The sequence below is a fragment of the Hippoglossus hippoglossus genome, chromosome 7, assembly GCF_009819705.1.
Source record: "Hippoglossus hippoglossus isolate fHipHip1 chromosome 7, fHipHip1.pri, whole genome shotgun sequence".
Classification (NCBI taxonomy): Eukaryota; Metazoa; Chordata; class Actinopteri; order Pleuronectiformes; family Pleuronectidae; genus Hippoglossus; species Hippoglossus hippoglossus.
Window position 1 is genome coordinate 17250833 of NC_047157.1, and position 16168 is coordinate 17267000.

The 16168-nt window shown below is 42.6% G+C and overlaps 1 protein-coding gene across 4 annotated transcripts in view; it reads right to left on the minus strand.

Moving 5' to 3' along the window:
- LOC117764694 (ERC protein 2-like) overlaps positions 1-16168 on the minus strand; it is a 149905-nt gene that overhangs the window by 26179 nt on the left and 107558 nt on the right. For all 4 annotated transcript variants that reach the window (XM_034590676.1, XM_034590673.1, XM_034590675.1 and 1 more), the window contains 2 exons: positions 14735-14896; positions 10718-10783 (listed from right to left, as the gene is read on the minus strand). In XM_034590676.1, coding sequence (XP_034446567.1) covers positions 10757-10783; positions 14735-14896 — 189 coding nt within the window. In that variant the 3' untranslated portion in view covers positions 10718-10756. The remainder of the gene's footprint in view (positions 1-10717; positions 10784-14734; positions 14897-16168) is intronic.

Consider the following 16168-nt stretch of genomic DNA (forward strand, 5'->3'; position numbering starts at 1 on the left):
TACAATAAAAATATTACAGTGGCAACGAAATTAATGAAGTGAACCGGCTCATTAATTTTTTCTAAATTCAAACAGAAAGACTTATTTTCTATGCACAAAAGTTAGCAAATACAACATCGGATTTGACAATACGCCAACATTGGTTGCATGCATGCCTGTCTAGAAACCAATCAATGTCAAGTATAGGTAGACACAGCCCACATAGACAGGATGTATGTATATCATACAAAAGTCTTCAACCCGCTCCCTATATTGTAATGTGAAACTGAAACGAAGCAGATAAACAATTTAATAAAGTCATAAAACTTGGTTGGGACCATAATCCTGACATTCAGGTATAAGAACACCCCGAGTTTCTTTGGAAGAAATACGGATATTAAGTTAGATACAATGTTTTTCTCCTGCCGCTGGTGTGTAGATGACATCTACATTAGATGGCTGGTAAAGAAACTAAGAAAACATATTCATACTGGTAACAAACTATCCCTAACAATACTTCAATCAAAAACCCATTTCTGACATGTCAGTTTTGATGAGACACAATGTAACTGTCCACTTAGCACCTCGGGTTACTGTGGGCAACCTTCTGCGAACTGAGCATCGCTGGGTCGGCAGAAACACACAACAGCCCACTGCTGGTTCTGTTTTAGCCCGTCAAACACATTCACATCAAACACACAGCCAGCGGCACTCTGCAAGATATAAAGATGGAGAGGGAGAAGAAAAGAAACAGAGAGAAACGGGGAGGGAGTGACATGAGATGCACTGATTCAAAGCAACCCCGAAAGTGGAAGCCCCAGGATAAACAACCAATCAGAAAAGGATCGCTGTCTAGCCCAATCAGAACACATTCCAATGAGAATCCTCTCCAGACCCAACCAGCTAACCCCTGAAGGTATGCACAAAAAATAAGACACATACACACAACATGACCTAGATAAACAGCATCATATAACTAAGGCCCTGACCATGTCTGGCCTTAGTACGACTAAAACCCACACAGTCTGTGTTCAATCTACCCTGAGTCTCAATCCCCTCTCTCTACTGTAACTGCTCATCTGTTTGTCCATCCTGGCATCACTAGTGCGCAGAGTATGTGTGGAAGTGTATGTGAGTGTCCACGTATGCTTGTTTCTGTGTATTTTCGTGTGTGTGTATGCGTATTGTTGGGGCGTCGGGGCTGGTGGGGGTCCATGATTCCATTCCAGCCAGATGGGATTGGTTTCTTGGCTCATTCGTGGCAAGGATACCCTTGTTTCAGCGAGAAAAGCAAGCAGGATAGTTGTGGGATGTGGGAGAAAAGGATGTCAGTGTGTCTGTTTGAGTGTGTGTGAGTATGACTGTGTGTATCACTGTGTTTGTTGAGGAGATCGACTTCCTTTCGTCTGGAGTAACAAGAGGACGACGAGGATGATATGCTAAGTAAATAGGGTGAAGGAATATGTGTATGTGCGAGTGTGTGTGCACAAAAATGTGCTTGCCTAAATACAGTATATGTGTGTGTGTGAGCAGTTGTGCCTCTGCCAGTGTGTGTACATGGTTGCCTGAGTGTGTGGTTGTATAGATCTCCTCTTGGCAGCAGCAGTGTAAACTGAGGAGGGTCTTACATGGGCTTTAATCCTGTGCTGAATGTCATCGTACAAGTGTGGCTTTTCCACAAGCCCAGATAAGAGAGACAGAAAGAGAAGAAGAGAGATTCATATTTCACATTGCATGTGCGTATGTGAGCGTGGAGTGTATACATATACGGGAAAGACACACTTGTTAAGTAGCCTGACCCATTGGTTTGATTACAAGGATTACAGGAGCGACATACAGTAAGCTGCGAGGGACACACAGAGCAGCTACAGGACTAATCTGCTTGTCTGAGCTGATCTAGTGACAGAAAGAGAGGCCGCTCTGGCATCCATTTCTAAGGTTTCACTGGAAAATACAACCTGGCTGAAAACACGCCAGGTTATTTGACTAACATTCACTCAGGCCAGGGGTTTATACTCTTTTTTTTTAGAATGGGGCCTTTTTTAGAACGGGGAGAAGTTTATTCTGTAGCCTTAAGACTCAGGGGCTTTAAAACATTTTACTACCCATGTCATATACCCTGCAGTAATAGGTCAGTGACCCATTTTGGGATTTGAAGCCTAAACTCAACAAATACGCAGGTTTGGAAAGGTCACAGATATAAAATATCAGAACTCTTCTTTTGAGTAAAAGCAAGCTATCAAAACTAATTACACTGCAATATATCAATTATGAGGTAAAGTATTGCTGTTTTGACAAATGGCAACACAGCACATCTCAGTTTTTACAGACTTCTGAGAAGTGGGGGACCTAAGGGCAAAGTGTTGGGCTAGCGTGAGAAATAAACTGCAGCCTACTGTTATACAAGGCCTAATTAGTGGTCAGCCCTTAATGTTGAGTGGCAGTCCAAAGGTTGTTGATGTTATTACAGTAGCTCGGTGATAGCCCAAGTTATGAAGCCTCTCCGCTGACTTTGCACTGGGATAAATTTAAGTGGGAGGAAACAGGTAAATTCATGTTAGCTTTCCTCGTCAATTCTACGAGGAGTGTCAGTACCTCTAGCGTTTCTGGGATAGTGTAAGAAAATAGTCGAATTCCTTCTGCTATTACTTATTAAAATACATGTCATGTTATTTCTCTACCACAGTGTTTACATGGGTGTCGATCTGGATAATAAATGTTTGCATTCTATTAGGCAATTAAATTTAGGTTTATCTGTGTTAATCTGTGTGCTGTGGTGCTTGAACTCAGGCATCAAAACTGTTGAATTTTGCTGGGAGTGAATGGCACAACATCACTTTTGATCTGTGTCAAATAAGTCACGTTTCGACCGCTGGAACTGTCCCAAGGAAATAGGAACCTTTGCAGGAAGTCCATACATTTCAACCATTGGGACCAGGGTCTAAATTAAGTTCAAGAGAAATCTTTAAAAAAAAAGTTTGAGCTTAGGGGAAGTATTTTACAAAATTACAGGAACCTTTGGGGTGGGGACTGCAGCATGGAACACGTCTGGTTGGTCAAATACTCCAGCCTTTTATTTCAGTTGGTCAGTCTCTTCAAATAGTTGTGTGGACTGAAGTGGAACAACTAGCTATGTTTACACATCAGAAGGATCATTTACCTAACCTTCCCTATTCTTTCGACTGCAGTGGATACGCAGGTGAAAAAGGGGGAAACAGGGACCTTTTAGTTGCATGAATAAATTTACTGGGACTTAAAGGTGCAGGTACTTTTGGTTCAAAACGTGGTTATATAGGCAAGCTAGCAGGTGTGAATCTTCCACTTTGTAGCCCCTCCCACTCTTTCACCTCTATGTCGTGGAGCAATGGTCCTGTCTATGATTGGCTTCTAAGTGTTAGAAAACAACAGGTTGGAGGAACAACATAGGCCAGACCCAATACCTGAGGCTGTGTGGTATTTGGGGGGAGAGAGAGAGAGAGAGATATATATATATATATATATATATATATATATATATATATATATATATATATATATATATATATATATATATAGAGAGAGAGAGAGAGAGAGAGAGAGAGAGAGAGAGAGAGAGAGAGAGAGCGCACAGGAAGTCTGAACAAAATAACTGGTTTAAAATGAAAAGGCTGTGGTTCCCTTTTCTGTGTCTCCAAATCCCTCTACCTCCCTCCATCAGTGAGTCTTTGTGGATGCTCATACTTTCTCTTTGGGATGTAATCCAGCTTGAAGAGGGGATCGGACCCCCAGAGCATCCTGTGGAGAGCTCTCTTATACACATTGATTTATCTCTCTCTCTCTCTCTCTCTCTCTCTCTCTCTCTCTCTCTCTCTCTCTCTCTCTCTCTCTCACAACCACAAATATATACACTCAAAAGTGCCTCCCCAGGTGCAAGTTTCTCCTGAGGGAAGGGCTTTTGTGTGCTGCCATCTCCATAAGCTCACAAAACACCCTTATAATCCTGCCTAGATCTCTCTCTCTCTCTCTCTCTCTCTGTATCTTACTCTGTCTTTTCTTGACTTCTATTTTCATGCACACCCACCAAACACATGCATGCTAACACGCTAGCTCTCTTACATGCACGTACACATACATGCACAACCAGTAAACGCTTGCCAAAAATTCTTCTATGAATCTATCAATTTTCCCAATTTGACCTCAACATCATGAGTTTCCACCACAACATCTAGATCTGTATCTCTAATAATCTCTCTCTGTGAGCTAACCACAAAAATGCTTGGATGCACTGTATCAACGTGGCAATGGCATTTGAAGAAGCGATGGAGATAACTGATAAAGAGTGGAAAGAAAGTGAAAGAAAAGCTGAGAGAGAAGGGTGAAAGATAGCGATAGCTTGAGGTGCACTGATTTATGAATGTGGGCTGGCCGGGCCATTTCTGCACAGAGAGCAAACCAGATAGGAGTTTACAGACAGACTGAGTCACACCGGACATGTTCAGACACACAGGGCAGGATGAGTTAATTCAGTTAAAGTATTTCAGCTCACTGACGTACTGTATCTTAACGTTAACTAATAGTTTAAAGAGTCATGTCATGTGAATTTTCATGTAAATTCCCAGGCCAATCAGGATTTCTGTTTAAATGTTACTTGAATGAGAAGAGCATGTTTGATCCAGAGCCAAAGAATTAGTGGTCATAAATTAGAGAGCACTAGAGCGCCATTTCAGTTACGTCCCAGAGAAAGAAAAGTAAGTGCTTATTGTCTCCTGGCAGATGTGTTTGTGCACTTAAACCAAATAACCAAACAAATGTCAAAGCTGCCCTCAACTGCCAACATGATCATGTGTTTTAAAGAAGAGACGCCTGCCTAAAAGTCAGCCAACAATGCCAGACCAACACAAGATGGGGAAAAAACACTTTACCACCACAGTGTAGCATCATGCTTTAATAAAGCCGCTGAGGTCAGAGCACTCAGAGGAGGACACAAGATGGACTAAAATTATTTATGGTATTGGGAATGTCAATAAAAGTTAATATCACACTGTAACTAAAGTGCTAATGCAGTGAAATCCCTAAATAATATTAAAGCAAAACTAATTTAAAAGAAAGGGGAAACTGAAATAACCTTTGGGCACTAGACAGCATGACAAATGTAGGGCGAATCCTGTGCTGCTCCCAGCCGGATTACAGAAAGGCCTGTCACTCTTACAGAGATGACGCGCTACCGAATCGCCATCACCTCCTCGCCATCACCTCCTCGCCATCACCTCCTCGCTCAAGCAGACGGCCGACCTGTAAGATTGAGTTCAGTGAGAGCGGAGGTGAGACTCAGACAATTAAGGGCCAGCCGAGCTCATCAGATCTGTGCTTCAGAGTACGAACATGCACTCATGCTTATTTTCCCTAGAAGAATAAGCACTGATGAGCAGGGATTTGACCTGCGAGGGTAGAACTAGAACTACAAAACCTACAATGTCTTCATCGCTGCACATTCGCAGGCTTGTACGAGCGACTGTGCGTGTGGCCGTGTCTTGGCGTGTGTAATGAGGGTGTTGTGGGTTGGGAAAGGGAGCTTACCTAGACAAACAGCCCTATGATCCCCACATCAGGTGTCTAACTGTCCTCGACATCATACAACTTAAAAAAAACCACCGAAAAAAGAAAACGTGAATAAACTTGTCTGCTTTCAGAATGATTGTCAGTCCTTCCTTCTCTCCCTCCCTTCCCCTCCTCTGTCTCTGGGTCCTGTCTGTCTACAGCTTCACATGCTGACAATGACAGAGCAACTCTATCACTGCTTTTCATTTAACTACTTAAAGGTGATATTGTGCATGGCGTTTAAACACCAATATGTCTTTGTCAAATCAATCATGCTGCCGCAGTGTAACTGCTGCAAACAAATGACACCGTGGTAGAGATGACTGGGATTGTCTCTCATCCTTCACAAGCCCAGTTTCCTAGTTTGGGACATAATTGGGCAAAATTGTAGCCCATTTGTAGCTTTTACTGAGACTTCTAAAAAACTGATAATGGGGCTTTGTAGACTGTAGTAGATAGTATCAGAGTTCTCCAAACCACTTATTTTGGAATGCCACCACCATAGTTGTTTTACGCGATTATCTGCATCCATTTAGACAGAACGTAGCGCTTCCATTTTCACGTAGGCCGTAAAAAAATAATTCAGGTGTTGTTTCAGTATTCAGTGTAATAGATGATATACAGCTCACTCAGATGTTAGTGCTCAGGTGTTGCTGAGTTATTGACTCCTCTCCACTCATGTTCAACCTGGTAGAACGACCTTTGACCTCACAGACTGACGATGCTGACAGCTGACAGAGGGATGGCCTCGGCCAGACGCCTCTACTGACCTTCAAGCTGCGGTTCACTAGTCACCAAAGACACATGGCACAGCATAGCTACACATGTGTGCAAGCACATACCCACATACCCAAACATTACCCAGAATGCAAACACAAGTGCACATTTACATGCACACACACGTTTCCTTACGATCAAACACACAGGAGGAAGTCTAACTCTGACTAAAGTTTCTCCAGCTTATTTGACTTTCATACACAAACCCAATGCATGAGGTAGAATACTGACATAAGACCAAACCATTGTTTAAACTCCTGAGAAATTCCATAATTAGACCAATGTATTTATTCATTAACACTTATTCAGTTGTGTTGATAACATGGGGCAGATATTTCTGTGGGTGGCTTGGAAAAATATGCGCCATCAGTTTGTCGTAATCAACGTGTGGGATAATAGTTGTTTATACTGGAGATTCAAACTGGCACACATGGCAAAAAAAGTGGCCTGGCTGGCTCAACCATTTGAGTTGCTGCTGGCAAACTTACCAATTATCCTTCAGTAAACCTGATATTAAAAGCATGATGTTCCATTCATCGTTGAAAAGAATGTGAACACAGTGACATTAAAAGCAGACAGACCAACTGTTATAATCATGATTGCAAAACTGTAGACAATACCAGGTGATTTCCCACAGATAATAGAGATCCATTTAAATTTTCCAATATCAACTCCATGATCTTCCGGAATGTTTGGTTTTGAAGTTTCATTACCAACCTGCAGATAAGAGAACACAATGAAGAGTAATCTCACCTGCTGGAGGCAAAACTGGTGTGATTTCAGCTGTCGAACTGTGGTTAGAGAAAACTGACGTCACTACAAGCTGTCATTTCGATTGCACCGCTTTTCTAGTCTGTACAAGCTTAATTTCTGTTACATAAAAAGGATGTGAAGATAGAACTTAATAATTACTCTGGAGTTATTTCTTTTTTTTTTGACAGTGAGTCTCTCAGTCAAACATACTTGATGTCTACAGACTCGATTGACTTTAATAAATTCTCAACCTTACAGAAATCCAGACATCTAAAGAAATTTGTCAAAGGCTATATGGGAAATATATATATTTTCATGACCGAATACAACTTTCAGACAAAACCCAAGAGAATGGATGGGCAATATGACTTCGAATTGATATCACGATTATTTCAAACTTTTACCTTGATTACGATTAACATACGATTCTTTTTTTGTGAATGCATGCATTGGGTAAAGTATCAACCGAATTAACCGACATGAGCCAGATTAATTCAGTTCGAAGGTTATAAATGTCAGTTTGGATACATTTTCAGTTAATTGCGCCGCCCTACCTAAGAGGAAAAAAAGTAGTACGTATGTAAAGTGTTCTTTCTCATATTTAATTTCAAAGCCAGCTGTGAGAATCAGGCTGTTCGGGTTAGCAGGATAAATCCTTGTGGAAAGCTTTGTGTAAATTCAGCAGGATGAACACCTCACAGAGGATTTATCTGAAGAAGGCATCAATATCCGTCTTCCAGTTCTGCACAAAACTCCTGACAGAGAGTAGAGAGGCGGCCAGGTGTGTCCCAGAGTCAGCTGCTGGTGGGGGGATCCATCGTCTTGTCAAAATAATTCACAGTTTCCTGTTTGCTTTGCTTCCATTGTTGCTGTAGTTTGTGTGCATGAGTTACAGTTCATACGTTGTCGTGTCAATTTGGGGAGAGAGCCGTTGGACTCAAAGGTAGAAGCAAACCATGACAGGCAATAAGAGTCAAACACAAGAATTGGCACTTTGATGAAATTGCATTTTACAATAATGCGTGGGATTGAGAATCTGCGGTCCAGTTTTAGTGTCTTAATGAAGTTAGACTCCCTTATCTAGACTTGTTGATGCTCTGAATTACACGAATTGGACACTGACGGACAAACACAATTCAGACATACAAATACTGTATTTAGTGCAAACACAGCATCCACAAATGAGAGCCATCTTCTTGACTTGTTTGAACCTGAACCAGGCCTCACTGCTTCCTGCATGCACGCACGCACACACACACACACACACACACACACACACACACACACACACACACACACACACACACACACACACACACACACACACACACACGTTCACAAACATATTTCTGTCCCCACTTGGAAAGCCTCTTAGCTACTTTTCGCTTCATTCACTACAAATAACTTCACGGTGGGATAAAAGCATAATGTTTCCAGAAAAAACCTCTTCCCCCCACTCTGCTTCACTCTATTGGCCCCATGTTCTCCTTCGCTTTTTCCTCCAACCCCCTTCTCTTGCGCTCTTTGTCCAAAAGGACATTCTTATTTCATTAGAGGGGGTATCCTGGAGGCCAAGAGGGTAAACAAAACCTCCGTAATCAACAGCAGGACATACACAACCACAATGAGCCAATCAGAACCCAGTGTCCTCTTAGACATAACCATGGCTAACCAATACAAATCCACACCTGGGTGCTTGGAACTCAAACTTGCCAACTCAAACTCAGCACTTTTAGGTTTGTGTGGACATCAAAATGTAGTCTAACACTATGGAGCCAAGGATATCCATAAGAAAGACCAGTCACAGCTAACATGCACGCCTGCAAAGACACTGATATACACACATGAACACAGACACACATATCCCCGGCGATTTGTCTATCGGTGCTGTCATCTCTGTTTGCTCATATTAGGGAGGGCTCACTCAGGGACAGGATATGGGGATTAGATCTGGCCTTATTGTGCTGTAGCTACACACCGCTAAATGGCTCCCATCTGTTCCCCCATAGAGGATGGCTAATACACGTTAGCTGCGCTCGCGTTGTGCACTGCCAGAATAACAGCAGTGGATAGATGAGCAGCACTGATATCGCCAGCCACAACACCACTCTGCGCTAAAGGCTAATGTGCCTGGCTTATTCTATTAGATTGGGATAAGAAGCTCTAATACACACACGCACACACACACACATGCATGCACACACATATTCGTGATATCTGATTGGAGATACCAAAGCAGTAGGTTAGTCATTGGTCCAACTCTGGGTTTTACCTTGCAGGAATATACGTTAGAGCAAGCTAAATATCTGAAAAGAGGTGGAAAGAGCGGGAGTTATGGAAAAAGATGGAGGGATGGAAAGAGAGGGAGAAAGAGGGCAGTGTGGTCGGTTTCATTACGGTGAATCCTGACACTACTGCATTCTCAGCACACATGGACTGGATTATAGGCTATGTGGGCCGCTCCGGCACTGTATAGCTCAGCAATGCTCCCTTGCACACACATAGTCACATGCACGTACACACACAAACATCATGGCTAAACACACTAAAGCTTTGCACTGCAAGAAGACAAACCATTTACTCACACACAAGCTAACAGGACTCGTAATCCCAAAAGCAGCACTAGGGCAAAGTGCACTCCTACTAAGTCATTGAGGTTAGAGGCAGATTTTGCTTGTGATGGTCCACCTGTGGATCACTGGGGGAAAAGAATGAGATGCACTGGAAACTATGAGTGTACCATGCTGCCTGGTTTCCCATCTCACTCCCACATAAATACTTAAGCACCCGTTCCCTGTCCTTATCTTTCCCCTTCTCTCTTTCTCTACCTCTCTCATTTATCATATGTGCATTTCTATCTTCTTCTGCTATTTTGAATTGTTAACACTTGCATTAGCTTCAAGGAAACCGTTTAGCCTACCCTCCCTGCCCAGACCTCTTTCCGCACATCTACGTTCAAAGGCATCCTGAGTCTATGGGGGGCTTCGATATAAAACCCCCAAAACAGGAATTATCCTTTATGACTCTGCATTCTTTATTTTATGCTTTTTCAGCTCGCAGCCTTAAAATAAAGGGCTTCATGACTGTTCTGCGTTGTATTGTAATTAACTACCCCACACACTGGCACACAACGGGGAGGGGGAGCACGGTAAAACTTTACTACAAGTGAAAAAGCAGGGCGTGGAGAGACAGACTCGTCCATCTCTGGTTTTTCTCACCATGTCGTTTTTATCACCTCAGGGCCCTGCTTGCTTTAGGCTGCTGGGTGCATATATATCTAATACCACACAGTTGCCTATATAGCCAGGGCACGACCAGGATATGAGAACTACACAGAAAACCAGCCATAAACCACTGAATCAACTGAGGGTCTTTAGTCTACTGAAATTCATAAGCAGTGCGGAAAAAGGAGCCGGGTTCTATTACGCTCTCTTCTGTCAGAGTTGGGTAATGCTGTGGTTATTGTGGTAACATCAACGTTCCCAGCTAATGGTTACTTGAGTCCACTGAAAAGGTTTATTGTGTAGAAGATCATTAAAATATCTGCTGCAGATATACAGGACTACACACTGGCATGGAGTATATTAAACGCTTAAATAAGTAAAGAAAGGAAACAATACTAGAAACTTACTATTAACACTCGGATGCAGGGTTCCCATGGAAGCGGTAATCACGCCCATATTCCTTCTTCATCATCCTGTGAGAAAAAATTGAGGAAACATGTCATCATCCATTAATTAACCACCAGGCTACATGTTGTACTTTATGTCTAAAGTCATACAGTATGAGGCAAACGATGGCCTCCCTTTATTTACGAAAACTCTGGCCCAGTGGTTATGCCTTTACACGTCATTCCCCAATCTTATTTCCTCCCAAACCCCCTGTGGATTTTAATTTAAAAACAATTTAGTCATGTTCTTCATTCTGTGTGTGATATCATGAATTGCTTTTCTCAGTATGATTGTAGGAACCAATAACGAAACACACAGGGGGTTTCCTTGAGGCTGAAACTGTGCAGACAAGAGCCCTGCTAACAGGAAGGCTAATTCACTCAGACACTAACATTACGATGGTTAGCATGAGCTGGCAGCTCACTATAGCCAAGCCCTTGACTGCATAATACTAAACTAAGCTCCGGCAAAGCAGAGTCTATGCTAATGCTATACCAGACTAAAAAACACACACACACAGGGGACTTGGCTGCAGTCCACAGTGGCTTTGGTTGGACTGACTCGATGTGACAAGCTCGGTAAACTACACCTAAGCAGCTAAGCTATAGATATAATGGCCTTTCAGTGGAACATGCTAGATGCTAAATGCTAACATGCAATGAATGGCTGTGACAGGCCCTGTAAACAGAGCCAGACCTACAACCACTCATTCTGCCAGGTTAAACACACGCATACCCACAAACAGGTCAAATACCATGTGCTACTTCTCATAAACCTGAAGCAGGCCGCATGTTAAGGCTTTGAAAAAAAATAACAACAACCCAAAAGAAAAGGTTGAACATTTCTGTCTCTGATAAACATATTATGGCTGTTTTCTATTTCCTTTTCGAGGCTGCTGCCAAGTCTCTGGCAGTGGGCCTGGCACGGCTAAATGAGAACAACATGAGTGCAATGTGCCCGTCGAACTGCACACACTTTTTGCCCAGGCACAGACCTGGGCTGCATCACAAGAGGCTAAATCCACTTCCTGTGCTTGTCTCCTCTGGTTACATTTCACCTGTCCTCTGAATAAGATGTCACAGGTAAACGTACAGGGAGCATAGTTAAAGTATTGGGATGGACGCACTTCCTCTACCAATGAGCTTTGAATGACATGTGGTTTGGATCCCTGAAAAAGTCCTCGATTCCAGAGCTTACATTGGGTGCACATGCAGTGTTTATGTGTCTGCGCACATGCAAATGCAAAGGCAAATGCAAAAAGAAAAGTAATGTGTGGTCACAGTTCTGTTATTCATGGCACCAGCTGTATCTTGGAAAGCCATTGCGGTCTCCAGGGTGAGCGTAGCGACCCTCTTCATCATCATTATCATTATCGTCATCAATCATCCGTGGAGTGGCATTTTCTGGACCCGGCAATGCACCGAACCACTGGCCTGGCCACACTTGGATATTACATTTGAAATGAGAAAAATGAGGGAGAAAGGGGGACTGAGGGAAAGAATGAAAGAGACAGAGAGAAATTGTGGGAAAAAACCCACCAGGAAGAAAAGTGATGTTAAATTTATGATGAAATCAAGGGTAGGAAAGAAAATAAGTGCAGTGGGAAAAGGGACATGGTTATATAACTACGAATAGAAAGAAGAACAAAGTGTTGAAGAAAAGCAAATGGAGTAATTAATCACGTTAAGATGAAAGAGAGAGATTAAAGGAGATGTGAAGTCCTGTGTTTGGAGGGAAAACAGTCTCAACTCAGAGACATCCCCCATCACACACTAACACTAACACACACACACACACACACACACACACACACACACATTGGAGGCCTTGCCCCTGACCTCCACACTAGGTCAAAGATCAGATTTGAGGAAAAGCCATGAGTAGACAGACTGACCTCTGTCAACAAGGTCTGTTAGTTATTTTTGAGATGTGTGTGTTTGACACAAGATCAGTTTGGTTGTAGTTTGTGAGCAGAAGGGGGTGATGACACCTTGATACACTTTTGATTAGAATTTTTTTTCATATGCAGGGTTTCAGTTAACAAAAATTAATCAAGTTAATTTACACATATGTAGGTTCTGTCTTTTATCTAACATTTAATATATTTCTATTGGTGACCCCCAATAAACGTTCATCTTTTCCCAGATACTGTCTGCAAAGTGTGAACCATCATGTTTCCCTTATGTAAACATAAAACTTCATCTTTAATAGAGAGTGTAATTCAACCAATTGACATGAATTTATGTGTTATTTTATTATTCCCTGCATTCTTAACAAGGTTTCCCAGCTATACTAATAATAATTTCTTTGGCTTTTTCATTCCAACTTGAAAAGTTGAAATATCACTTGCAGAGAGCTACTGTTTCACATGTCAAACACTATAAACACTGCTGCAGTAAAACAGTGCTATGTAGCCATATTGAGGGAAAGATATTTAGAAATGCAAAGTGCAGGGGAGTAATGTGTGATACTAAAATGTGACCCCCTGCAGCTCAGCCTAATGTGAAGCACACTGTGGTTACAAGTAATCTGAAATACAACGGAACAATACAGAGACTTAATAGCTTTTAAATATTGTTTTAGCAACTCAGATGTAAAACACAATATAACATAACCTAATAACTACACAGCAAGAATTTCAAAGTGGTCCTTGTGGGATTACAAGGTGAGTTTGAGGGTTAAGCTACTGTGTGTTTCGTGTCAGTTTCCTCGCTCTAAACTTCCATGTACCAAAGTGTGCTGTAAAATTAAATGCATATTCTTTCTGCAGCTGAAGAGAATACAAATGTCCACATAAATGTACACTTCTGTAACATATAACTCAAGTGTGTCTGAGATTCTTGTGTGAAAGGTCTGCACATGTATGTCAATCAACCCCAGACCCTCACATTCTTTTGGGAATCAAAAACCTTCCACAGGCGTAAAAAGGCAAGAAAAATAAAATGTAATTAAAACCAGCGATCCTGTCTTCTTACATATTGCCGGGGTATTTTGTAGGCTGATACATGGATTTGACTGTGTGATTGTATGCTATGCATGTGTGTGTGTTTTCCAAATTGCATGTTTGACTCCAATGCAGCGGTTTCAGAAACATTTATAAATGTCTAGGTTTATGTAATAGTGCAAATCAGATAGAAGAGATGTGGGAATTTGGACTCAGGTGGAAATCCCCAGGTATTCGTCTTAAACCTCCACATACACACACTCTCACACACAAGCAGACGCACACACATGCACACAAGCACGTATTCTTCATCCTCACAGTAGTTTGGAATCCCCCACAATCAATGCCTCTTGACAACAATCGGGCTCTGATGGATTTATATTGCATTCAAATAATTTAATAATGTGAAGCTTTTAATGGAAAGATAGTGAAATCACCACTGTCTCTCTTTGAAGACAGCGGTCTCCCGTTAGCGATTTCATCTGAGAACACAGTATCAACAACACTCAGGTGTGCATCTCCATCTGCATCAACACACGCACATGCACAGGCATGCACACACTCGCGCAAATACAAAGTTTGTTCCTCAGCTGTCTTCAAACGGAGACATTAGGTTTGTCCTCAGGGCAGTCTGGTTATGATACTCAGACAGAGAAAAGGAGCTGGTACGAGAGATGAAATACACACAAACTAAACTTATACACAAATCCCATCGATCAAAAACAATCAACAATTTGGAAGCTTTTCCCCTTCGGGCCTCTTATCTAAAATAACCGAATTGGCAGAAAGTAATGGGGTTTAGAGGAGGAGAGACAGGAGAAGAGTGAGGGGGAATTTTGTGCTGCATGTGTCCGACCACAACTGAGTGATGGTGCAGATGACAACTATAAAATTACATCAACTTAAAAAGCACGAGGTTGCCAGCCCACAACATGTCAAATTTTGTAAACAAACTCCAGCTTTAATCTGGTTGGTGTTTGTGTGTGTGTGTGTGGATGTGTGTGTGTGTGTGTGTGCGCCCATTCCTATTTACCTGGTCCATAGGAGGTCGGTGGTTGGCATGGGGGGGCCCTCTTGGCAGGCTCCTGTGATGCACGTTTGCCGGATGCATGTGGTGAGCATGGTGAGGATGGTGTTGTTGGTGGACGTGATCTTCCCCATAGTTATCTGCTATCAGCTTCATTCTGCTCTGAGTCTGCCGGAAAGGAGATAAACAAGAACATTTACAACATATAATTATATCACGCACACACTGGTGCCCTTTATTACCCCAACACTACTTTTTTTGTTTGTCGAAAATGTTCTCGGGTCTTAGACTGATTAGGCTGAGGGATTCTTGGATGTGGGGGGGAGGAAGCATGTTGAAAGCTATCAAAGATGATAAAAAACAGAGCTGCTAACAGCACTTGACAGGTCATAAAATGAGTGAGTCGAAGTGGCTGATAAAAATATCATAAGTCTGTCAAACGTCACCCATACAGCAGATTATCATTTAATTGGATTAGATGAATCCTAGTAGGAACAGTCTCATGTAGCCTAAGGCCGCAGGCATTCTGGCCTGGGTGAAGCAACCTCATTTAAGATGTCACTGATTAAAATTACACTCAAATATGCATCTTTTGGCTCGCCTGGAAATGGCTAAGTAGGACTATGTGTCCTCTGAGTGTGTGTGTGTGCGTGCATTAGTGTGTCTGCTGGAGAGGCTGTCATACTGACAATATCATAGCCCAGAGATAACAACCTTGGCTGACTAACATTAACAATCGGCCTATACTCCAGTGAGGCCAGCTGTCATGGAGATAGACAGAGACAGAGTGGGTGCAGATGTATTGACAGGCTTCGCTTTGTTCCCTTTACTGCAGATACCTCCCCTGAGGGCAAACTGACTGCAGAGCAGGAGGTGGGATTGTGTACGGGATGAAGATGATTCCAATGAAAGACATGCATGCATCTATCATCCCAAATGTTGCAGGTTTCCTTGTTGAGAACGAAAGACAGCCGTGGCAGGACGAGACAAAGAGCCTGAGTCAGCTGCTAAAGCAGGAGGGGACGTGGTGTTACAGTAGCCATCGGCCCGAGGACATTGCTGCTGAGATAAGGAGCTGAGGACTAATGACTGAGGAAACGAGCCAGTCGGGATCACAGGAGAGGATGTGGCTAGTTTTAAAGAGGTTAGCAATTAGCTTAAACTGGAGAAGAGCGGCTTAGAAAAGGCGAGAACATTGACACCGTGGTCTGAGGGAAGAGCGAGACAGAGATAAAGATGAAGAGTGAGGGGCGGGGCCGGGCTTAGACAGACACAACACCGGTGGTTAGAGCAGTTAAAGGGTAGGTTGAGGTGTACGGCCCTCCATGACCTCAGGTGTCGACACTACAGCAGGTGTGGCAATGCAACAGCTACAGAGCGGACACCTGTCATTGAGGTTTGGACAATAACTATCATATACCATGCAGCTGATGAAACAAC